Source organism: Saccopteryx bilineata, chromosome 6 (assembly GCF_036850765.1).
Source record: "Saccopteryx bilineata isolate mSacBil1 chromosome 6, mSacBil1_pri_phased_curated, whole genome shotgun sequence".
NCBI lineage: Eukaryota > Metazoa > Chordata > Mammalia > Chiroptera > Emballonuridae > Saccopteryx > Saccopteryx bilineata.
In genome coordinates, this window is record NC_089495.1 from 171,815,451 (window position 1) to 171,842,420 (window position 26,970).

The following is a 26,970-nucleotide window of genomic DNA, read 5'->3' on the forward strand; positions in this document are numbered from 1 at the left end:
TGAATTTTACCAAGCATTCCAAGTAAAATTAATGTCTATTTTTCTTAAACCATTACAAAATTTGAAAAAAAGGGAAAACTTCCAAAGTTATTCTATGAGGCCAGTATTGCTTTGATACCAAACCCAGACATCATCAAAAATAAATAAAAGTAATTTAAAGGCCAATATTCCTGATGAAGATAGATGTAAATATTTTCAACAAAATATAAGCAAGTCAAATTCAACAATACATTAAAAAGCTCATACACCATAGTCAAGTGGGATTGATCCCAGGGATGTAAAGATGGTTCAATATCTGTGAATCAATCAACATCACATTAACCAAACAAAGGATGAAAATGATAAGATCCGTAAATGCAGTAAAACAAATTGACAAAATTTAACATTTATGATAAAACAAAGTGGATATAGAGAAATCAAACGTCATCATAACAAAGGCCATGTGACAAACCATAACTTACACTGTACTTAATAATGACAAGCTTTTAGTTTTTCAAAGATCAAGAACAAGACACGAATGCTCACATTCACCACTTTATCCAACATAGTACTGAAAGTCTTAGCTACAACAATCAGATGAGAAAAAGAAAAAAAAAGCATTTCAATTGGAAAAAAGAAGTCAAATTGTCACTGTTTGCTGAGGACATGATACCATATACAGAAAACCCTAAAGACTCCATTAAAAACTATTAGAAGTAATAAATGAATTCAGTAAAGTTGCAGAATAAAAATTTAATATACAAAAATTTATTCCATTTTTGTACACTAGTAACAAACTATAAGAAAAAAAACTAAGAAAACAATCTCATTTACAATTGCATTGAAAATAATAAAATACTTAGGTATAAATTTAACCAAGGAGGTAATATAATCTAAATATGTAATGTACTGATGAAAAAATTAAAGATGTCACAAATAAATGGAAAGATATATATGCTCATAATTTTGAAGAATTAATAGTTAAAATAATCATACTAGCTAAAGAAATCTCCAGATTTAATGCAATCTCTATAAAAATTCCAATAACTTTTTAGAAACCAGAACAAGTAATTAAAAATTTTATAAGAACCACAAAGAATCTTAATACTTAAAAAATCTTGAGAAATAAGAACAAAGTTAGAGGTTTCATGCTTCCTAATCTCAAACTATACTACAAAGCTATATTAATCAAAATTGTATAGTAGGGGCACAAAAATGGATACATAAGTCAATGGAACAGAATAGAGAGACCAGAAATAAACCCACACTTACATGGTTAATTAATCTACAACAAAGAAGGCAAGAATATACAATGGGGGAAAGACAATCTTTCAATTAATGGTGTTAAGTGTAGACAGATACAAACAAAAAAATAAAATGGGACAACTTTCTTATGCCATATACAAATATAAACTTAAAATGGATTAAAGTCCTAAAATAAATGTAAGACCTGAAACTGTAAAACTCCTAGAAGTAAACATAGGAAGCAAACTCTTTGACATTGTTCTTTACAATATTTTTTTGATATGTCTCCTTGAGCAAGAGCAACAAGAGCAAAAATAAACAAGTGAGACTACTTCAAACTAAAAACCTTTACACGACTAAGAAAACCATTAACAGAACAAAACGAAAAAAACAACCTACTGAATGGAAGAATATATTTACAAATAATATACTCAATAAGGGGTTAATATGCAAAATATATAAAAAAAACTCATGTTATTCAACATGAAAAAAACCCCCAAACAATCTGATCAAAAAATAGGCAAGGCAAAGGACCTGAATAGATTTTTCCAAAGAAACCATACAGATGGTCAACAGATACGTGAAACTATGCTCTGCATTACTATTTATCATAGAAATACAAATCAAAACCATACAAGTCAGGATGTCTGTTATCAAAAAGTCAACAAATAACAATTGTTTCTGAAAGATGTGGAGAAAAGGGAACCCTCAAGCACTGTTGCTGGGATTGTAAACTGGTGCAGCTACTATAAGAATAAAGGTTTCCTTATATTTAACCATAGAACTACTACATGACTCAGCAATTCCACTTCCGGGTATTTATTTGAAGAAAATTTTAAAAAGATACTAATTTGAAAGGTATATACATTCCTGCTTTCACTGCAGCATTATTTAAAATAGCCAAGATATAAAAGTGTGTATAAACGTACGTGTGTATAAACAGATGAATAGATAAAAAGAATGTCTCACACACACACACAGAGCACATAGGCACACAATGGAATATTGACTATAAAAAAGGATAAAATCTCGCCATTTGGAACAACATGAGTGAACCTAGGAGGTATAATGCTAAGTGAAATAAGTCAGATGGCGAAAAACAAATAGCACATGAGTTCACTTATATGTGAAATCTAAAACAAAGCAGTGAACAAACAAAACAAAACAAAACAGAAACAGACTTATAGAAACAGAGAACAGACTGATGGTGGCCAGAAGAGATGGGGGTTAGTAGGATGGGGAGAAAAGATAAAAAGATTTAAGAGGTACAACCTTCCAATTATAAATTAATGTTCTTGGGATGCACTGTACAGCATAAAGAACTTAGTCAATATAATACCATAATAACCTCTATGTGTGGTGAAAGACTTATCTTGGTGAACACTACGTAAGGTATATAAATGTCAGATCATTATGTTGTATACCTGAAACTAACATAACATTGCACTTCAAGTATACTTTAATAGAAGTGGCTGATGATAAATATTTAAAATCTGACAACAGGTTCCTATCCATGATAGGTGAGAAGCTCCTACTAATCAAAAATTATGACAGATAATCAATAAGAAAAACTTTTTAGGGCAAAAGACCTGAATAAATGACTGTATAAAAAGGATATTCAAATTACCAATAAGCATATGAAGAATTCAGTTTCAGTTGATCATCAGGAAAATGTAAGTTCAAATCACAATAAGGCACCACTACATACCCACCAAAATCACTAAAATGAAAAAAGGTATAAAATATCAAATGCCAGTGAGAATGTGGAGCAGTCAGAAACCTCATCCACTGCTGGTGGAAATGGGAATTTGTGGAACTGCTTTGTGAAATTGTTTTGTCAGATTGTCTGTGGTAGGCAGAATTCTGAGATGGCCCCAAGGTTTCTCCACTCCAGTGTACATGCCCTGCAAAATCCCCTCCCCTGGAATACAGGCAGGACTTTGAATATGTTGGATTTCACTTCTGTGATTAGGTTACCTTATATGACAGAAATAAACAGATTTATCAAATATAGTAAAGGTCCCAAATCTGTTTAATTGAGTTAATCAAAAAATCAAGAGCAATTCTCTTGTGTGGGCCCAACCTAATTAGGTTAATCCTAAACAGGAACTGTGCTCTTTCTGAAGGAAAAGATTTGAAGGGTCTGAGTGTAAGACGGCATCTCAAGGGGGTCATGTGGCAGGATCACAAGAGTAAGCTCCAGGAGCTGAGAGTGGTCCTGGTCTAGCAGCCAGTAAGAAAAGGAAGACTCCAGGTCTCCAACTACAAAGAGCTAAATTCTTCTTAAAAACCTGAATATACTTGGAAGTGGGTTTTCCTTCAGTTGCTGCCTCTAGACAAGGACATTTTATCCATAAAAACTGAAATGAAAAATTTGTGTTGTTTTAAGCCACTGCATGTGTATTGGTTTGTTACACAGCAATAAGAAACTGATTCAGTCTCATACTGTCCCTTGACTCAACAAATCTATTCTTAGGAATATTCTCAACAGATAGCCATACTGTATATGTTTTCACCAAAATACATATACCACAATATCCACAGAAGAAATATTTATAATATTTGAACCCCAGAATTGAACCCGTGACATCCATATGCGGGCCAATGGTCTATCCACTGAGCCACCGGCCAGGGCTGAGCACAACTATTATTAAAAATACTTTAAAACTTTCATACACATAAAATTACTCACATGATTTTACTTGTGCAATCATCTTAGCTTCAGCCCTACGTGGGTAAAACATAATATTCCATAGCAAAACAAAACATGTCAGTTGTTTGGACTTTTATTCTAATATCCTAATTCTTATTTGACTTTTGGTGAACCTTCAGCATATTGCTTTAATAAATATTATTTTTGCTTTATTTTTTAAGGAAATTAAGTTTAGTGATATATTGAGAATTTGAAGGTACTCTTTAGACTAATGCCTTTGTCATTATTGTAAATTCACACATCAGTTATATGCACTTTTCTGATAAACATTAACTATTGGCTAGGCCATAATAAATTAGAAAACTTTTGTTTCCTCACACCTTTCAGAAGGTAAAGTGAAGGTGTTTTTACTCTATTTTTAGAGAGGAAATATAATGATTTGTTCATGATCTTGTAAGAGTATATGGTCTTGCAAAATAATCAACAAATATTCATTGAATACCTCATACACAGACCACTGTGCTATGTATAGGAACTATAAAAGACATAGTATATTGTTTCTCCTCTTGGAAGATTTATGATATACTGGAATATATACTCATACACATTAGTTCATGATAAGTTCATGCATGGTGGGGCAAAAGTAAGTTTACAGTTGTGAGTATTTGAAACAGTTTATTCTTGTATTATTGTTTATTAATTATTGTTATTTTTCATATGAACAACTGTAAACCTACTTTTGTTCCACTCTGTATGTTAATTCTAAATAAGTGTTAGGTAAGGAAAGAAGTAATAAGAAAAAAAAGGAAAGGAAAAGTAACAGAACTCTAGAATGGGACCCCAGATGCAGAGCTCCTGGAAGTCAGGAAAGTCTTCTTGGAGGCAACATGATAGGAAAACAAAATTATTTTTGGTAGAGAAAATTTAGTCTTAAATCTGACTTTTTTTTCATTTTCCAGATATGAGCAGTTACTTAACTTCTTGAAACTAAGTTTTTTACCTGTGAATCAGGGTTGATGCCAATAATTTCTACGTCACAAGTTTGTGAAGTTAGACAAGAAAAATCAGTAAAATAGCAGACTCCTCTAGTCTGCATAGCTGACCTTTCTTTTGGATGAATAAATAATTACTAAGAATCTTTTATGTCTGACCCTGAGTGTCAGAGAAGATGAAGCAATCAGGAGTTGGGAGGTATACTAAGTAAGAGAGAGGAAAGAGAAGGAGGTACCGGGGTTTTAACAAAAATGAATAACAAATGTTGACAAAAGTACAGTATAGCATGAGAACAAGACAGGACAGTGTTTGGTAATAAATAGAATTAAGGAAGTTTCCTTAGAAGCTGACAAACCCAGGGCTATGGTGGTAAACCAGAAATATAGGAGATATCCCTGAATATTTACCTTTCAAGCAGAAAGGCAGTGCTCATAGACATTTTTCCTTACACATATGACATGCCTAGGGAAGAGGTAATGGCTGTACTACCTTATGTCACACATGCTTTACTTTTTTGTCTCACAGGAATTTGAGAAGGGAAATCTCATTGTACTTGATGGCATCAGGGAAGGTTTGGAGCTCTTCTTGAAGGAGGGAAGGAACATGAATCCAAGGGAGAAAAATTGGGTTTATTCTAGACAGGTGTAGCAGCCTGCAAAGATCGATTGGACAGAAGTATCTTGCTATAAGCTTATTTTTACTTAAATTGGATCCAAAAGCAAAAATCGTTTGGATAGCAGATACTACTTCTGAGAGGTTATGGAGAGGTGAGGAAAGGAGTGGCCCCTTTCTCCTGGGTAGGAATCGCAGGGTCGAGGCTGTGCTGCAAAACCAGTAGCCTCCAAGAGGAATGGGGGAGAGTGTGACTTAGGTATCTTATTTCACCCAAAGTATGAGTCCCCTGAGATGTAAAGGTAAGTGTATTGAGATGATCTAGATTCATTTATGTTAAGATTGTACACCTTCTTGCTCAAATTCCATCATCAAAATTGTAATTCCTCATCAAGTTATTTACTTCTTTACAAGAAAGTAAGCCTCTGGGACAATTAATAAGTTAAGCCATTATTAGTCTCAGCTACATTGAGGTTTGATTGTCTCTAAGATCAGATCTTAGGGGCATCTTTGTCAAAAAGAGAAATAAAGACGGGATTGCAATGTCTGCCTATATTATGATAGCAATGTCTGTCTACACTTTAAAGTGGTGCATGGTTGGGAGAGAAAGTAATGGCTATTTTTGCATCAACTGCAATCCTATACACTCAAGAACTAAAGAGCTGGATTCCACATCCCTCTTCACAGCACCCCAAAGCCCTCACAGCACGCAGAGCCCTGAGTTTGATATGGTCTGTACCGGGGTTAAAGAGCATGGGTTTGTCTCTGAAAGATCTGGGTTTAAATCCTTGGTTGTTTTTTTTTATTTTGAGTCTGAGTCAATTTCCTTATCCGTACCATAGCTTTAATAACGGTGGCTTCCTAAGAATTACTGAGAATATTAAATAAGAATGTGTGTAAGGACTCCAGTGCATAAAGTTGCCCTATAACTATCAACTAATAATAATCACTATTATATTTATGGCGCCCAGGTCTGGATCAGAGAGGTGGGAAAGGAAGGAGAGGGTCTGTTCGCTGATTGTTTTGGCAGCAGTGCCGACACCGTCCCGAGGCCCTGGGGCAGAACGGCGGCGGGCTGCTCCCTCCGCGGGCCGCGTCAGTCTCCTGCTCCACCTACGTACGCTTCCCCGGAGCAACAAGTTCTTTCCTGCAAGACCCGCCCGCGCGCCGCGGGCCGACCCGGCGCTTCCTCCCAGACCTCCGACAAACTCGTTGTCAAACACATCTTGGGTCGAAGTGCGGGCTGCCAACGCCCTGCGGAGGCGAGAGAGCCCGCAGCCTATGCAGGAGCCCGTGCCGAGGCCGAGAGGAAAGCGGGAGGCGCGGAAAGTGGGGACAGAGGGACCGATAGGAGTCCCAGTTCGCGCTGCCCTTGAGAGGCAAAAGCCACAGAAAGCTCCCACCGTTCGTCTCAAGCCTCTCCTGGGATCGGGAGGAAGGAGACGGGGCTCGAACGGAACCCCACAGACTTCCACACGGCTCTCTGGTTGCCAAATGGTGTCCTACGTCCTCCAAGTTCCCCTCGCCCTGGTTTCTCCTCGCACCCTCACTCCACCTCACCCCTCGTCAGGTCCCTTGAGGACACTTGAGATCCCTGTCACGACATTTCGCAGGAGAAGCAAGTAGGTCAGCTACAGCCCTGACCCACAGCGTCTCCTTTCCATTGCCCTCTCAGAATGGGGGTCCTGGGCTCCCCAAAGGATTCCCCGGGCGTTCCAGACTGGAAGCCTCGTCCTGCTGCCCAAACGGTCGAACTCTGACAAATTCTTGAAGTGGGAATCCCCGCGTCCTCCCGGGAAAGCCAAGCTGGCCGCCCACAGACCAGGAGAGCCACCTTGACTTCTCCGCTGGGAACTCCCTTCAAAAGCTACCTGCCCAGCTCCACAGCTCTTTGCTGAGAACTTGAGAGCGAACCAGGAGTACGCTCCCGGGGTGGGCTGGGGTGGGCGGGGACGAGGGCGAGGGGGGAGAAGTTCTGCCCCGATTTTAGGAAGAAAAACCAGTTCCTGTCTCCAAGTGTCCTGAAGCCAGAGAGCTGCTTTCCCTGGAAAAGAGCAGAGACCGAAGTCACCGGGAGGGAAGTCCTCCTGGCGCGGGGTCTGAAAAGCACGGACATGAATCTCAATGTCTGTCTATGCTTGTGGTCTTGTCTGTCAGAAACTACTCTTTTTCTGGTGATGGGAGAGGTGGGTAGATACATCGCTGGCAAGTCAGCAGACGCCAAGCCTAGATAGATGTTCAGCACCTCCTCCCTCCATCCTCAAGCAGCCTTGAGAACTTGGTACTTCGGACAGCAGCCCGGGCGCAAGGCTTTGTTTGAAAGCTGTTACCCTGTTTTCGCCAAGTCAAAGAACAATAAATTATTTTTATGACCTTACTAGTACAATTTGAAGGACATTTTAATTACATAACCTGTGATAGATCACTGGAGGCAATGTCGTGTGAAAGAGCTGATGGCTGAATGTCTGCATCGCAGGAGAGAGAAAACTTGCAAATCTGCAATGAGATTGCGCAGGGCTGTTCCCGTTTTTGAAACAACATGCGAAATGCAAGGAAAACCTTACCTTTCGGACTCCAAAGCCATGTTCTGCTGCAACTTGGCGAGCTTCTTCTTCGCCTCCTTTATGCAACTCCACAAGAAAATGATTCGTGAAGACCGGTCTCCTGGCAGATGCAAAGACCAGGACACAGAAGAGGACCCCGGCGGCCGCCTTCCACTGGGAGACACAGCCACCTTTCATCTTTCTTTGGGGAGTGAAAAGTGGTGCTAGGAGGCGCGCAGGCTGGCGGAACAAGGGACTCGGAAGAAGGGTGCAAATAAAAATGTATGTATAGTTTTTGTTTGTTTTTTTAAAAGGAATCGTTTAGAGAAAGAGACTGATTAGGGGCTTGGAAAGCAGCAAATCAGTGTGTGTTCTCTAGCATCTGGCTGACGAGAAGCTGTGTAGTCGGGCGGCCGGGATCGCTGGCAGAGGTGCGAATGTGAGGAGCTGTGTGTATCAGAAAGAAAGAGCGAGTGTATATGTCTGTGCTTGATGCTAAATCTGCATTTTCAGCTCCTCCTCAGCTCCGATTCCACCGGGGAGGAGAGCACCAGCCTGGCTGACGTGCGCCCGCCAGCAGCCAATGAGGACCTGCGGAGCGGCGGGCCCTGCCCTGGGCCACCCCGGGTCCACCCCTGTTCGCCCCGGGCCGGCGGGTCCGCCTCCGCCGGCGAGGGGCGCCGAGCTGTGAGCCTGCGCCCCCGCCCCTTCCAGCACCCTGGAGAGCTCCTCCGTCGCTTCACCCCGCCTGCCTCGCTCCCAGGAAAATCCCCCCAGCTGTATTCTGGTCGGCAGCGCCCGAGTGATGTCATTGTTTGTGGAAATCTGTAAGGCTCGGGAAAGGGAATTACGATGTGTACGGCTCTCCGAGGCCCCAAGGGGAGCTAGGGCACCGGCCTCTGCCTATTTCACTCCCCTGTTTATTTCTCCCTGCAAAACCTCCCCCCCACTCTCTCTCTCTCTCTTTCTCTCTCTCTCTCTCTCTCTCTCTCTCTCTCTCTCTCTCACACACACACACACACACACACACATACACACACACACACACGCTCGCGCACACACGCACGCTCGCATGCACGAACACGAAGGCACACTTGACTACCCTTCTCTCAATGGTAAAGCAAACATTAACCCTCCTCCTGCCACTTTGGGGTAACACCTTTGCTCCCTTTCCTGGCTTGGGGAGACTGGGGAAAGCAGCTTTCTTGAGGTGACTCGTGCTGGCCGGGGTGCGGGTGGGGGGTGCAGGAATGAGCTATTTTGTTTGTTTGTTTGTTTGTTTATGTAGGCTTCAGGCTGATCTGGAACTGAGCAGCTGGGAAGCCTGGCAGGAGATAAAGCTTGCCTCTACTGGCAATTGTAATTAGATGAGACTCCTCCAGAAATCTAGGCTGCTCTGCTGAGTCTGCCTTCAAGACCGCCACGGCTGGGACTGCAATGCCTGGAAGTGCACTCTCAGATTTGGGGGCATTGGTTGTTGAAGGAGGGCGAGAGTGCGCCTTCGGGAAAGTGTAGCCAACAATCCCAAGAGCTGGACCCAGACTCCAGTTGAGAGGCCAGTTGGTTAATTCAGTCAGGCTGGCAAGGAGTCAGCTAAGTTATCCCTTCAAAAAATCATGCACTCACATTCTACTGATGCTTACAACCGACTTCTTCCTGCTCCAGAAGAAGCAGAGACACAACATCTGCAAGAAAATGAGGTCGATTGTTTTAAAGCAACTCAAATATTGTTGAATTACAGAGTGTGTGCACTGATCTTGATTATCATTTAGATCCAAACTTCAAAATCCTGCCTTATGCGGATAAGAAAGAGGTACGAGACATTTTTCTTATTGATTTAAGTGTATGCAACACGCACACAGATATTATATTGACACATTTGACACACATTGACACAAGTGGACACACATATCTACTTATCTATCAATCTAACATCACTATCTATCATCTAGCTATCATTTATCTTTATAGACCTTCTTATCATTTTAGGATGAAGGCAGAACCTACTAAAAGAATCATTTCTTTTTTTTTTTTACAACTTTTTTTTTTTTTATAATTTTATTTTTTTAATGGGGTGACATCAATAAATCAGGATACATATATTCAAAGATAACAAGTCCAGGTTATCTTGTCGTTCAATTATGTTGCATACGCACCACCCAAAGTCAGATTGTCCTCTGTCACCTTCTATCTTGTTTTCTTTGTGCCCCTCCCCACCCCCTATCCCTCTCCCATTCCCCCCTCCCCCCCCCCGTAACCACCACACTCTTGTCAATGTCTCTTAGTTTCAGTATTATGTCCCACCTACGTATGGAATAATACAGTTCCTGTTTTTTTCTGATTTACTTATTTCGCTTCGTATCATGTTATCAAGATCCCACCATTTTGCTGTAAATGTTCCGATGTCATCATTTCTTATGGCTGAGTAGTATTCCATAGTGTATATGTGCCACATCTTCTTTATCCAGTAATCTATTGATGGGCTTTTTGGTTGTTTCCATGTCCTGGCCACTGTGAACAATGCTGCAATAAACATGGGGCTGCATGTGTCTTTACGTATCAATTTTAAAAGAATCATTTCTATTGGTAGAAATGATTATACATTTAAAACAATGGGACACATTGTCTTCAGAGTAGATCTTGTTGCTGACACGGGCTCATTTCTGAGGATTTTTTTTTTATTACACTATCTTACTTTATAGCCTACCCCTCGGAGTCCATCTGTTTGATTTTAACACAAGGCTTCTTATGTGGAGATCTTCAACTCTTTTTCTTTTTCTTATGTTTTATCCACATTTCCAATCAAAGTTACTAGGCTGCTATGAAGACCGTCCAAACTGTTTTTGTTTTTTGTTACTGCCTTGTATTGTCACTTGAGAAAAATGGCACCAAATGTGAAAATTACATTAGATGGATTCACAATCATAAAGAACATTTCAAAAGCAGCAACAGAGATAGAAATCTAAGCTTTTAGGAAAATAGATCTTGAAGAGCATCAAATAACTCAATTTAGAAGACTATGGGTGTTGTGAAATAGCACTGCTAATGTAGCTAAATCTCTCTGAAAATGAGCACGAAAATATCATCTATTCAGAGATATTTGTTAATTATTTTTGGTAAAACCACAGAGCAATGCCTTATTTCCTAAATAAATTCTAAGATTAAATGCTAGTAAATGTTGAATCTTATGTATCTGCATTTTAAAAATTAAAGCCATGTAAAATAGGGTACAAGCTAAATAAAACCTGGATTGATGAACAAAATAAATCATTTTTAGTGTTTACATAGAATGTTTGTTGTAATATTGTCAGAGGAGTATAGCAAATAAAAAAGAATTTTTGTGATGCAAATGCTAAGTGGAGGAAACTATTGATTCATTAATTGTTCTTTGAAGTACAAATACACATCCACATGCATGCACACATTGCTTTTTTTAAGATAACTATTTCTAAGTTCAGTTAAAATATTATAGTAACTTTAGAGCAAAAGTGAACAGAAGAGAGAACAGCAGTAGAATGTTTCAAGGACTGAAATGGAATTCAGTTGACAAACTATTGCAGGTTTTGTTGTCACTGAGTATGCCCCTTGGTCCAAACCATTATATCTCTCAGCCTCTATCTCCTTTTCTGTTAAATGCAGACAGTTCATACAGATATCTTCCAGCTCCATAGTCATACAATTTCAAAGAGATGACAAAGTCAGACTGTGATATAGAAAGCATCATCAATAGCTTAAGAAATGTTGAGGGCCATTATATATTTTTAAAAAAAATAACATTATGGTGGCTAAAATATTTATTTTTATAACCTTCCCCCAAAAGTCTTATATTTATTAACTTTGTGGATTTGAGGAGAGACTAACTGGCTGTCACTGAGTACCAAACAGGAAAACAATCAGCATGTTGAGTTCTTACTATATTTAAGATACTGTTGGCCCTGGCCGGTGGCTCAGTGGATAGAGTGTAGGCTGGGCGTATGGACATCCCTGGTTTGATTTCAGGGCAGGACACACAGGAGAGGTGACCATGTGTTTTTTTCCCCTTCTTCCTCTCCTTTCTCTTCCTCTTCCCCTCCCACAGACAGCTTGATTGGTTCAAGTGTGGCCTTGGGTGCTCAGGATAACTCAAGATGGTCCCAGCACCAGCCTCAGGCACTAAACCTAGCTCAGTACTATAGCATCAGCCCCAGATGGGGTTGCCAAGTAGATCCTGGTCTGGGTACATGTGGAAGTCTGCCTCACTATCTCCCCTCCTCTCACCTAAAAAAAATAAAAGATACCATTTCTGTAGAGAAAATATGGGTATTTTGTTCCAGTTCAGATGTTCCACTTACCTGTTAGAGTCTCTTTGAAGTCGTTGTCCTACAAAGACCAGAATTTTTCTATTTCATGACTTATTAACTATAAATCAACAGACCTTTGTGTAATTAAAGGAACCTTAGGTATATTTTGGATCCTCCTGCTTAGATGTACTTCCAGAGAGACCTTTGGCCCAGGAAGCTTAACATCAAGGGAAACCCACCACTGATAAAGCTAGAAGTAGACTTAGGAGAGGCTGTTGGATTTTTTGGTATTCTTTGGGTCATTAGGGAAAAGATTTTACATTTCTGTTAATTTCTTTTTAATTGGGTGAAATGTAATTTCAAGGGAAATAAGACATGTATAACAAAAGGTACATTTTGAAATACAGTCTTGTTAAAAATCAGTTTAGGCTTTGCCTTTTCTGCTGCCTTTATTCTGAGCACTTTAAGTACAGTAATAATAATTTCATTAGGTGCCAGAACTCTCTATTATCATATTGTATTACTAACCTTTTCTAGCAGATTCTTCCTAATGACCCTCCCCTCCCTTTTCCCTTCCATTCCAGCTTAAACTCAGTTTTTCTGAAGTATTGTTACCAGGTTTGGGATTTCTGCCAAATTTTGAATTTAATATTGATGTTTTTTATTTTAAAAATTTTCTCCATATAATTCTTATTTTCTAACATATCACCTCATTTCCCTGTGGCATTTATCTACAATCTCATATTTGCTGTAACTTAAAATTTAGGTGCTCAGAAAAATTTAATTAGTATATCGGTAGAGCCCTATCCCTTCTAAATCATTGGGATTAACATGCCCTGTCTCCAATTCCTATGGCTTTTATCAACCGATATCTTTTATTAAATGACTTATCTCTGTTTTTCTGTTAGCTGCAGTCTTAGCTGACTTTTGTTATCTAAGCCATCTTAAATTAATATAATAAGAGGGCTCATGGGGCTATATCAAGTGTTTATCATCAAGGCATTGATTCTAGAGGGCTTTGGGTTGTATTCATTTTATAACTTCATCTTATAACTTCATCAACAAGCCATCAGATTTTTTTCAGGCTAAGTGACTCTTCATAAATGAAAACTAGTCATTATTTCCATATTTTCCAGGACAGTAAAAATATTTTTTGTGCTAAATTAGGTTCTATTATTTTAATAAAATTTAAAGTAGCTAAACAATGAGGACAAAGGGTCCTTTTAATCTTCTTTTGAAAATCAGGAACACATTTCTATTCACTACTTTAGATTCCTGTTAGTTCTATAGGAATACAAAATAACATTTGCTCACCTGGAAAGTTAATTAGTTATTTCCTAGGGCTTATTGGAACACTGCTTTTTGTCTGCAGGAAGTTATTACCTCTTTATAAATTTTCTGCCTTAAATTCTTTCCTTTTTTTGTGGTTTCTTAAAAAATACAGTAAATGATCAATTCAGTTTCTGAATGATTGTGGAAATTATATTTAACAAGAAATTTTTTTATTCTAGTTTAGAATAAAAAATCAGAAAGAACAAAATACATGGCTTGTTGGCAAATGTAAACTGGACTTTATGAAGATAAATATCTGTGTATAAAATTAAATTTCAAACATTTATATATATATACACACACACATACACACACACACACACACACACACACACACACCAGTTTTTTTTTTAAGGCTAACTCTGCCATTACAATGAAACATCCAATTCTAGGAAGGCCTTACTTCTACTTAAATTCTTTGAGTAAAGACACACTATTTTGTATTGATTTGCATGACCTCATATAAATAGAAAAATTAATGTATATTGTTATTTAACATGCTAGAAAAATAGCTATAAATGTTTTCCTGTTCTCTCAGATATCCCATTTTTTTCTTCTGAAAATATTTTATTCTTTCATGGTTTTAGAAATATGGCATAGCTTATTTTCAGAAAAATTGGTCATAAAATACTCATTTTATCTTCTATGATACTAGAGAGAGTAGACCAAAAAAAAGTATACTTTAGAAGCATATTTTTAAAACTAGCTACTCAAAAATAATACCTAATGGCTTTTATAGATTCATTTTATCTTTTAAAATTCTACACTCAATAAATTATAATTCATGTAGAACCTAATCACAGAATTCTTAATGTGTAATAATGCACTTAATGATGTATTAATTTATGCTAGTGGTCTCCTGTTCACAAGCATATGGATCACTGTTTAAAAAATAGTCCTCATCTTTTAAAAATGAATCATTTCTCAGAAAAAATTCCAAGATGTGGCTTCTTTGGGGGGAAGGATGATCAAAGTTTTAGCAAAATGGTCACAGTTAGCTAAAGTAAGAACTTGCCATTCTCCTATCTCCTTTCCTCAGATATAATGTGGCTTGCACTGCCTAGTTTGTTGAAATCCTTAACCAAGTTACTGATTCGTGTATTTTATATTCCTGACCTGGTCCATAAAGCCATCTAAGTTTGTGACTTCTTGTTTAAACAATCTATGAAGTCTTAATTATTTTGCTATAGAGATTTTTATAATACCTTTATAGAATACATTCAATTATTATGAAAGTAAGAGTGTATTCTCTAAAACAATTATTAGCATAGATATAAAGAAAAAATACTAACAAATTAGACTCAGACTTTCAGAACACAGACTTTTGGGGAAATGTAACCAGTCTTGGCCAAAGCTACTTGATCCACATCGAATAACAGAGTAGATAAACTGGCATTCCCCTTCTCTGGTAGTGAAAATTTTTGCAAATGTCCAATATGGTTAGCTTTTCTTATGTTTTGTATTTTGCTATAGGGTAGTCCTTAGAGGAATGCCTGGGGAAGGTACAACCAGAATTACCAATATGAGGAGAGTGAGATAAAGGTGTAAAGTATGAATTAGTATAGAAATATTGCAGAGAAAGTTGAGTGCCACTGTGGGAAGATTGTGAGGCTGGAAGTAAAGATTCCTTTGTTCAGTGCTTACTCTGTGTCTTTTTAGCCATGTGACCTATGGAAAATCATTTTCTGGACCTCAACATTAAATGGTAGTAGGGATTAATTGCTTAGATTGATTCTGTCTAAGATTCTGTTTAGGGCTAAATTTCAGTGACAAGAATCTAGACCAAGCACTATTTCTCTTATGTATCTCATCTCTCTTAAGGTCTTCAGGCTACATGAGCTATGCAATGGTACGTGAAGCATAACAGTGTAGTTCTACAAACTATAACACAGTCATTACAATAGCATTGACTGTATTCCTAGACACAGAAAACAAACATATTTTCCAGGGGTAAGAAGGATGTGGGGATGGGCAAAATAGGTGAAGGATATTAAGGGGTACAAACTTTTAGTTATAAAATAAATAAGTGACAGGGATGCAATATACAGCATAGATAATATAGTTAATAATATTGTAATAACTTTGTATGATGACAGACTGTAACTAGACTTTTAATGGTGATGTTTAAAAATATTGAATCACTGTTTGTCACCTGAAACTAATATAATACTGTATGTCAAGCATAATTCAATTAAAAATAATTAATGAAAACCCCCAAATATAAAAGTCAATCATTGCCACTATATGCTGTGTAAAAAAAAATCACACTACCCAAAAAACTCAGAAACATTGGTATGCAAAGACACATGCACTCCCAGGTTTATTGCAGCATTGTTCACAGTGGCCAAGACATGGAAATAACCAAAGTGTCTTTCGATAGAGGATTGGAAAAGAAGATGTGGTACATAAATACAATGGAATACCACTTAGCCATAAGAAACGATGACATGTTACCATTTACGACAACATGGATGGACCTTGAGAACATTATACTGAATGAAACAAGTAAGTCAGAAAAAGCTAAAAACTATATGATTTCACACAGAGGTAGGATATAAAACTGACACTCATGGGCACAGACAAAAGTGAAGTGATTACTAAGGGAAGGGGTTTGAGTGGGAGGGGAGTAAAGAGGGACAAATACACTATGACAGAAAATGATTTGACTTTGGGCTATGGACACACAATACAATCAATAGTTCAGATGTTAGAGCGATGTTCACCTAGAAACTATGTACTCTTATTGACCATTGTGACCCCATTAAATTTAATTTTCTAAGTATAAATTCTTAAAAAGTCAAAGAAAAAAGATTAAAGATGTAAGATTCTTTTAAAAATTATACTAAACTTCTTTAAATTATTTTGGGTTTTTTTACATTTGACATACAATGTTACATTAGTTTCAGGTGTACAACACAGGGTTTAGACATATATATAAGTGCGATATTAGAAGTGATTGCTCTGACAAATCTAGTACACAGCTGATACCATACACAGTTATTACAATATTATTGACTCTATTCCTTATGCTGCACTTTATATCCATCCCCAAGACTGTTCTGTAACTACCCATTGTACTTCTTAAACCATCAAGTTTTTCACCCATCCCTCAACCTCTACCCCATCTGCCAACTATCAAAATGTTCTATGAGTTTGTTTCTTTTCTGTTTGTTTGTTTATTTTGATTTTTATCCATTTAGCCACTGTGTGCCTTTTTTATTGAAGCATTTAATCCATTTGCATTTAAAGAAATTGTTGATAGATATGTATTTATTGCCATTTTATTATTTACATTTTTAATTTTTTTCTTCATTATCTTTTTCAATTGAATATATTGGGGTGACATTGGTTAATAAGATTATATAGGCCCTGGGTGGTTGACCCAGCTGTAGAGGGTTGGCCTGACGAGTGTAAGTCCCAGGTTCGATTCCCAATCAGGGCACACAGGAGACCACCTAGTTCTCCACCACTCTTTCTCTCCCTTCTCTGTCTCTATCTTTCTCTTCCCCTTGTGAGGCCATGTCTTGGTTGGAGCAAGTTGGCCCCAAGCACTGAGGATGGCTTCATGGCCTCGCCACAGGTACTAAAATAGCTCAGTTGCCAAGCAACAGAACAATGGCCCCAAATGGGCAGAGCATCACTTCATAGAGGGCTTGTCAGGTGGATCTAATCAGGGTGCATGTAGGAGTCTGTCTCTCTGCTTCCCTGCTTCTCACTTAAGAAAAATTAAAAAAAATAAAGATTATACAGATTTTAGGTGTACAATTATATAACACATCATCTATATATGGTATTGTGTGTTCACCACCCAAAGTCAAGCCTCTTTCCATCACCATTTATCCCCCCTTTATTCTCTGCTACTTCCCCCTCCCCCTTTCCTTCTGTTGTCTGTGTCTATGAGTTTCTTTTTTTGCTTAATCTCTTCACATTTTTTTCACGTAGTCCCTCAACCCCCCTCCCGTCTGACAGTCATCGTCTCTTCCCTGCCTGGGCCACCTGGCGTGAGTTACAGAGCAATCTGCAGATGGCTGTTACCTGTGCTGGACTTGGAGGTGCCCAGGGGAGGCAAAGCTGTGAACCAATTTCAACTGCCACCAGTGCTTGGCCTGGAGCCACTTAGCAAGAAGTATGAGACACTTTGGGGCCAAATGCTGCATATTTGAGAGATTGTAGAAAAGTCTGCAGTATGGAAAAGCCAGTGTAAATGGCTTGGGTGGGCTTGCAAATTGGGTGGAAGAGGGTCTCGGGGAATCACCAGGGTGGGGTGAACAGTGTTAGCCAGGTTGATGGTGTCTCAGATATGTCTGTTAATTTTGTAGGGGAAGGTTCAGCAAAGGAATTATGGCTCCCACCAGCACTTCTGTTTGGGATGAAGCTGCTCCTCCAGCCCTTGACTTGATGACAGATAATTCAGTTCCCTATATGTCTCTGGTGTCTTTCAAACTGCTGCCCCAGCACTGGAGCTCAGAGACAGTGAGTCAGAATAAGACTGTGCTCTGGCCTTGGAATAGAAACTGGCTGGGATTTCAGCAGCCCTCTGCCTCACTAAGCCACAATCCCTGCTGGTTTTTACAAGCAGAGGTTATGAGGACTTTTCTTCTTGGCGCTGGAACCCTGGGTTGGAGGGCCTGGTGTGAGGCTGAGTCTCCTTGTTCCTCAGGGGTTCCTCCAAAGCCAAGATATCCCTTTCATTCATCATACATGGGTGTGGGGCCAACCTGTTTCGTGTCTCTGCCCCTCTTACCAGTCACAAAGTGACTTGGCTCCAGCCTGTGAATTTGGTTTAGATGTCCACATGCACTTTTTCTGACATTCAGACCAAAGCGACAGTGGTTACCTGAGGCATGCTGATCTTACAACTTATTACTGGAGCTCAAAACCCAGGTCAATCCATAAAACAATACATAAGGCCTCTGATACATCACATCCATTCTAGTGTTGTGTTATGTTGGCCTAAGTAAGTCACATGGTCAAGCCTAACTTTGCTTGTAGTACTAGAGTGAGGAGAGAAAATATTTGTTGAACAGTGACACAAACTATAACACCAACAAAGTCCAGCATCTATAGAAATTTTTAACGAAAAGCCTATTTTTACAAGCCAACTTAAATGATTAAAAGCCAACTAAGAGATTGTCTCAGAAATCATTTTAATGGGTTAATTTTTAAAATAATACTTATACTAACTCTAGGGTATGTTGTTCTAAAATTTTTAAGCCATTTAAAACCATATTATTTAAAATTAAAAATTTTATTCCCATGCAGAAAAATAAATCACTGTTCTTTTAGAGACCTCCAGAATTAGAGTGGGTGTTCTTTTGGACATTTTCTTCAAACTGCCAAGTATGCATTGTTGGAGTCTCAATATGACTCTAATGGCAATGTTTAGTGTGAAAGTGACAGAAGTAAGGCTGACCTTGCCTCAGAATGGATTAGCTCAGATTAAATTGTAATAAAATATATGAAGCCCAGAGTTGAAAAAAGATAGTAGAATCTAGGTGTAGAATCTAGTATGTGACCTTTAGATTTATAAACACACCCCAGATTGTAGTGTCCTTCATACATTAATCAGAATTCTCCTCGTCTCCTCCTTTTTCTCCTCCTCCTCTTTTTCTTCCTCCTCCTCTTCTTCTTCCTCCTTTTCTCCTTCTTTTATTCCTTCTCTTTTTCCTCCTCCTCCCTCTCTTCCTCATCCTTTGTTTCCTTTGTTAAAAATGATAGAACTACAACTCTAGCTGACAATGAGGAATTTCTTGTTTTACATCTCTGAAGAGTACAACATATAGATTCAGGTAAGGCCAAATCTAGAGTTTTCTCCATCTTCATTTTTAGGGTCTGTTATCTTCTTTGTTGTCTTGATCTCAGAGAAAGGGAGTTTTTTTTCCTAGTAATTTTTATAAAATTTTGGAATAACTGGATTGTGGCATTTAACCAATTATTCCCTAATATAGAGTCCAGGGGATTGAAATCAGATAATGGCCAGGACTGTATATTGTAATTTCTCCTGGAGCTGACAAGTGACCCGAACTGCATAGCCTGAGAATAAAGAAGTTTTTATTAGACAAAGGAAAACAGAAAAAAGGCAAGAATATTAGGTGAATGAAAAAACACATAGCACCTGACCAGTGGTGTTGCAGTGAATAGAGCATCCACCTAGGACACTGAAGTTCCAGGCTTGAAACCCCAAGGTCATCAACAAGAGTATGGACTCATCAGCTTGAGTACAGACTTGCCAGCTTGAGTGCATGCTCACCAACATGAGTGCAGGCTTGCCAGCTTGAGCGTGGGATCATTAACATGATCCCACAGTTGTTGGTTTGAGCCCAAAGGTTGCAGGCTTGATGCCCAAGGTCTCTGGCTTAATTAAGCCCAAGGTCACTGGCTTGAGCAAAGGGTCACTAGTTTAGTTGAAGCCCTTCTGGTCAAGGAAAGTATGAAAACCAATCAATGAACAACTAAAGTGCTGCAACAACAGGCTGATGCTTCTCATCTCTTTCCCTTCTGGTCTCTCTGTCTTTCTCTCACTAAAAACAAAACAAAACAAAACAAAAACAAATAGCAAAACCAAATGAAACCAAAACAAAACAAAAACATGTCTATTACAGTTCCTGTTAAGCAAAAATGGACAAATCATTAGGGTGAGGCAAATCTATGAAGCATAACCACATTGAAAAGTGTTGACTAAACTCATGTAAAGTACAGCATAAGGAATATAGTCAATAATATTGCAATAACTATGTATGGTGCCAGGTGGATAATGGAAATATCGGGGGAAATGCTTGGTTAAGCAAATGATTTTATAACCAATTTCCTGTACATCGGAAGCTAATACAAAATAATATTGAATGTAAACTGTAATTGAAAAATAAATTGTAAAATGTAATTGAAAAATAAAATTTAAAGTCTTAAAAATATAAATAAAATAAAATAAATCTAAGATGTAAATGTTCTGTTGTTATACTAGCACATCTAAATGTTGGGCAGAGAGAATGATATTTGATGTACTGGTTATTTAATTGTGTATATTAAGGAGAACTATTACATTTTATGGGCTCAACAGGAAATGATAGCTCTTAGCCAGTGGTATAAACATGTTGCAAAGTAATTTCTGGTGACTTGTTAATGATGAGTTTACTCGGCTGGTTAGAGTACAGGGGAAGCAAGGTTAAATCATAGGTTCAGTGTTATTGGGGGGAAGTCAGTTAGCCATTTACCATGTTGTGGTATGTAAATGCCAAGAGTCAAATGGTGATAAAAATAAACCTTTGAAAAGATCTACATATGTTAGAATAAGTCTTTTCTTTTTTTTTTTTCACTGACAGGAAAAGGAGGGCTCTTTTTCTCAGTTCCACATGAGATGGCAAAATCATCTCAACTTTCAGTGTTGCCCACAGTAGTTTATGTATAATTACATTGTTTCTTCAAGGTGCCCTTATTATTTCTCCTCTCATCTTTCCCAGGAGACATGTACCAGGAGGAGCTGGAAAATTCCCTTGGCAAGAACAGAGAATAAATAAGGCGCATGAGCTTGTGTCTTTTAGCAGAGGTGATTTGTCAAAAACCAGCGCACAGTGGCTGCTTTCAAATTTTCATGGTTATGTTCAACCTTAATCAAGGAGAATTTTAAAGTTAAATTATTGAATGAATCAAGGGAAAAATTTTGGTAGAACATAAAGTTAGTTGTTCACATATTGCTGAATATATTGGTCTGAAGGCATTTCAAACATGCTGGAGTGTTAGGCAGTGGTGAATTACCTACCCATGTTTGTCTAAGTTAGTGAGTGGTATTGATTGAGAAATCCCATGAAAAAAATTGACTGTGATACTCAAGAGTGAACAAAATATCTGAGCAAGAGACCTCTGAGGGTGAGCTAATTGTTAGGAAGACAAGATGGTGACTATGGATAAATTGGGTTCTGTAATACAATCCAAGTTTACAATATCTTTGTAATTTTCAACACTATGTTTTATTATGTGGTTCTCAACTGTGCATATTCTATTTGTTTGATTATTTCTGTTTTCCCATTCAGATTTCCTATCCACTCTTTGTAATATGTGCTGTGCCCTGGGTGGTTGAATTTTGTGGACCACATTATGAGATTTATTGTTTTACCAGTTTCCACTGGATTCAGCCAACTGGAGGAACTGTTTTAAAAAATTGGAGAGTGAGAAAAGAGAATCAACTCAAACTTTTCATTTTCCAGAATCCCTTTCTGTTGAGCAACCATATATTGACTTCATCCATTTCCTAAATGTTACATAGAGCTTCTGTTAGGAAGCCTTCTCCATATAGCGTCACCTTTAGATTCGATTAACCACTCCCTTCCCTTGTCTCTTCAAGCTTCAAGGGGTTACAAGTCCCAGGGACTTGACTATGTTCATTGGATTTGCTTGATCTTATACATTCATAAACAGTTCCTTAATCAACTCTCCTCAATTACTCCATCTGCATATATCATCACTATCTTGCAGGGATTCTGACCAATATATTACCAATGTAAATTATAAAAACATTCTATATTCTTTCTAGACATAGAATACATTTACATTCAACTTATTGTATGTTTAAATGCAGCACTTGTGATTAATACAACCAAAACAATTTTTAACCTTCTGGGAGGCCAGCAGGGTAAAAACAAAAAGCAACACAAGAACAAACAAACAAAAACAAACAAAAATGTGACATATATTGGGGTAAGTGGAATAATGTTATTTAAAACTGTTAGAAGGCATGGATAAAATGGGAAAGTCAGAATTTTGGGGAAACATTGCCAGGACTAACGAACCAGAATTCAAAATGTGAACAACCAGAAAATTCTAACATCTGAGGGCCATGAAAGAGGGGAGAGAGAAAATTCTAACATCTGAGGGCCATGAAAGAGGGGAGAGAGAGAGAGAGAGAGAGAGAGAGAGAGAGAGAGAGAAAGAGAGAGAAAGGGAGATTAGCTCACTTAAAAGGATATGTGTATGTTGGAGCGAGGGTTTAAGGAGGTAGAATGAAGGTTAAGAGGATCCTGCAGGTTGACAGCACTCAGAACCCCCCTGTAGCATCCACTTGGTGGCTCTGTCCATGGTGCTGGAAAAAGTCCACCCTGCTGAGTGTTTTCTCTTTCCCTTTGAGGACCAGGTAAGCTGAAAGAATTCTTCCATCGCCTGTATAATTATGTTAACCAATGTCACCCTAATAAATTTAATTTAAAAAGAATTGAGAACATTCCAGGGGAAAAATTTTTAATGCTTAACTCGTGTGCCTTCAGACCTCCCTGGAAATTAGTTTGTACTAAAGTCATCCTTCAGAAGAGCAAACTGTACCAGGACAAAAGAAGGGATAATGTCATCTACCTCTGAGTTATTGCACATTTGTACATGATTGATACTAGCATTACTGCCTCCGGCAATTGATCTGAGCATATTACCATACTAAAATAATTTGCCATAAAGATAGGTGCAACAGTGAGAACTCTGAGAAGCAGTTTCAAAATAAGAGGCCAAAGAGAAAAAAACTATCAATATTTAGGCTACAGGATGGAAATACTTCAAATATCTGTGCATAAATATAAGACTGAGTTTCTTCTGTTTCTTTCATTATTATTTCCTAGGCTGAAAAATGATTATGTAATAAAATTTCAAAACCTTTTTAAAGGATAAGAAGATAATAATTTAGCTTATACAGCAAAGAATATTTCTGTGTTTTTGGAAGAAATCACAATTTAAATCTTAGTTCTTACTTTATTATATCATTATAACTTTTAATAACACTAAATAATGGAAAGAAATAAGTATTGTTTTTAAAATCAATCATTCTTAAAGAAATATTAATGTCACCCTATTAAATTTAATTCTATAAATAAAATTTACAAAAGAAACAAAAAATACAGTTTCTCAGGAAAATATCAAATGTATAATCAAAGAGAAAAGTTTATTCATCTGGCAGTTTGAGAAACTTTGTAGCTCTAATATTAAAGATCTTAAGTTTAAAATGGAATATAATATTTATAGGAGTATTTTAGTGACTTCTCAAAACTTCTACTTGGATCAGAATAAGCAGCTGTGAGATGGAAAAGGAACCTGAAACAAATTACAACAATGAGGACAGCATTAGTCTGATAAGTCTACCAAACAGAAGCAGGACATGTCTTCCCAGTTTTGTGATTAAGTTCTTCAAAAGCGTAGGATACACTTATAATCACAATTACATGCATCAGCATTTGGAAATTCAAGCACTTGAAGGTCCTCTTGGGTTCAATCTCTTGCCTTTAATTCTCTAATTTTGGAAAAGTCTCTCTGTGTGGGGACAAGAATATTAAAGGATTGCAGGACACAGGTTTTCTGCCTTATCTAAAATTGCTGTACAAGTTGTGTAATTTTTCTGAAACTTATTTTTTTCCCCAAAATAATACATGAGCTGTGTAGGTTATCTTGGGTTTTAAGTAAATAAGGACACATTAATGTACAAAATATATACACAAATAAAACATCACACAGAGATCAGCAGAGTCTCTTCCAGTTATTGGGACCTAAATAAAATTGTCCCAAACCAATTGTTGGGGGTATGTGTGTGAAGTAAATTCTGATTATTCTAAAGATCTGAAAGTTCCTAGAAGCTATGACCTGATATTTGCCTTTACTGCTGGACTCCTAGTACTTACTGGCAGCTCTTTAGAGTATTGTATTAGCTCTGATATGGAAACTGAGACCCCCTTGAATTTCTTCTCCCAAACATGCATACCCAAACCCATGGAAGTACTCAAGAGTACTTTTGTTTATGGAGTTAGGAGGGGGCACCCTCTTAAAAAAGCAGGTAAGTTACGTAAAGTAAAACTACTTTTTCTGTTATATTGATTTTAACGACCACGAATAAAATGATCATATAACAATGGAACCATAGAAGCTTCATTAAAATGGCACAACAATAAATAACTAGAGTACATAGACTGTCCTCAAAGATGCACAACTACTAACTAGTGCTGTCCAGGGAAAAGTTATGGCGAGAAATCACTGAGTACTAGGGTCAAAATTACTCCATCTCTGTTGCGATTTGTTTATGTCAGTAGAGAATAAACAGAGAAAACCTGTGGTGTGTCCATCCTTGGACCCTTAGCAGATGTTTTAAAGCAAAATTAGGTTCAAGGCACATGGCACAGACTTTGGACTTAATGTGCAAGTGCTTTTTAGCTAACAACTCCTCCTCTTCTTAGAAATTTGCCTTGTTAGAAGTTTCTCTACTTATAAACAAAATAAAATAAAACAAAACACATTTAACATTTACTTTGTGCAACTGGTGGTCTGTCATTAGGAGTTCCTGGGGTCTTTGTGGAGGGCCTAATTTAATGATTTTGGTCAAAATTTTTGGATAACGAGGTCATGGAGAATGGAAAACAAGGACTACAACCCTTTTTTCTTGACCTACTTCAGGTTAAGGTTATTGGTACTTTCACTTCATAAGCTAAATAAGAGGCCATGCTTTCACAGAACAAAATTTCACTAGCTCACCAGAATCAAGTATATAGACAATAAAACAAAAATCTTAATTATGCAACAGCACTAGAAATGATATAATAACAAGAATGTCTTCAAATGGATAAGTAAATGGGCATAAACTGTTTTGGACCAACTCATGTACTGGGTTTGTGTGATTTGGAAGGAGGAAGACTTCAAGTATTTTGTTTCCCAAGCATATTGAGATGAACTCTGAGATCCAGGACATGTGTGGCCATGTGCTGAGATCCAGAACATGAGTGGCAAACATGTGGAGTTTCATCTTATTGCACAGCTCTGGTAGGGTAAGGAATAAAGAGAGTGAGATCACCTGCATTAGCTGAAAGTTATTACATTGCTGCTGTGATGGCTGGAGCCAGTGCAGCAATATTGGGCCATGAGATAATTTTTTTTTAATAAATAAATTTTTATTTAAATGGAGTGACATCAATAAATCAGGGTACATACATTCAAAGAAAACATTTCCAGGTTATCTTGTCATCCAGTTCTGTTGCATACCCATCACCCAAAGAGAGATCGTCCTCTGTCACCCTCTATCCAGTTTTCTTTGTACCCCTCCCCCTCACCTCCTCCTTCCTTCCCTCCCCCACCCCCCATATCCACCACACTCCCGTCCATGTCTCTTAGTCTCACCCCTATGTCCCACCAATGTATGGAATCCTGCAGTTCTTGTTTTTTTCTGATTTGCTTATTTCACTCCGCACAATGCTATCAAGATTCCACCAATCTGCTGCAAGTGATCCGATGTCATCATTTCTTCTAGCTGACCAGTATACCATGGTGTATATGTGCCCCATCTTCTTTATCCAGCTTTCTATTTTTTTTACAGTGATTAAAAGTCTTTAAGCAAACTCTTGGCCAATACAGCAAGAATCCATAAAAGAGTAGTGTCCTTAACATGTTCACCAAGTCCAAGTTGGCCCCATCACCATGTCAAATCCCTGAAAAATGCAACCCAACCACAGTTCAGTCTGTAGGATCTGAGATAATTTTTGAAACAGAATGAACACACATCATGCACATTAGAGGTACATTCCAGGCAAGAGCCAGTCTTTGATATAGTTGGCCAAGTTGCTAACACAACCCTAACACCTTAAAACTTGCCTCAAGCCTTTTTTATGCTAAGCAATTTGCAGTGCTGGGTGCTTTACCAAACAGCATGGAAGGAGACCAGGAAAATAAGGGTGAGTACAATGGAATCAGATGGGTCAGAATTCAAGGTCCAGATAAATACTTGTTAGCTCTGTCACTTGGAGCAAGATTTTAAACTTATGGAACCTTTATCAGTTCTTTTGTGAGATCTTATAGAATTTTGAGAATTAAAACTCATAAAACATATATAAAGTAAATTCTTAGTAAATCATGATATTATAAATATAGCATTTATTATATAATATTATTAAACAGACCAGTGCTTCAGCCCCATTTGATGATTTTGCTTTAGTCACCTTTGACCAAATATATTTTGACTCTGCTAAATACAGTCTGGTCATGAAAGCTTATTAGATGTAAATGCAGCCAAGAAGTTTTGATTTGATTAAATATTTTTCTGATCTGTAGTGGCACAGTGGATAAAGCATTGACCTGAGTTGCTGAGGTCACTGGTTTGAAACCCTGGGCTTGCCTGATCAAGGCACATATGGGAGTTGATGCTTCCTGCTTCTCCCCCCATCCTCTCTAAAATGAATAAATAAAATCCAAAATAAGATTAAATATGAAAGCAAGCAATTATTTGAGGTTTCTCTGCCACATTTTGAAATTTTATCTGAAAACTGGGAAGAGATAAATTGATCAGAGAATGAACTAACTGCTGACCATTGAAATATTAGCAGAAATG

General features: G+C 37.8%; 1 protein-coding gene and 1 pseudogene across 1 annotated transcript in view; both read right to left on the minus strand.

Moving 5' to 3' along the window:
• Nucleotides 1-8,519, minus strand: part of PCSK2 (proprotein convertase subtilisin/kexin type 2) — a 338,142-nt gene extending 329,623 nt beyond the window's left edge. Inside the window, exon 1 of the mRNA XM_066235935.1 lies at nucleotides 8,047-8,519. Within this exon, the coding sequence (XP_066092032.1) occupies nucleotides 8,047-8,223 (177 nt within the window). The 5' untranslated portion in view covers nucleotides 8,224-8,519. The remainder of the gene's footprint in view (nucleotides 1-8,046) is intronic.
• Nucleotides 8,520-9,305: 786 nt separating this feature from the next.
• Nucleotides 9,306-26,970, minus strand: part of LOC136309422 (zinc finger protein 200-like) — a 117,544-nt pseudogene continuing 99,879 nt past the window's right edge.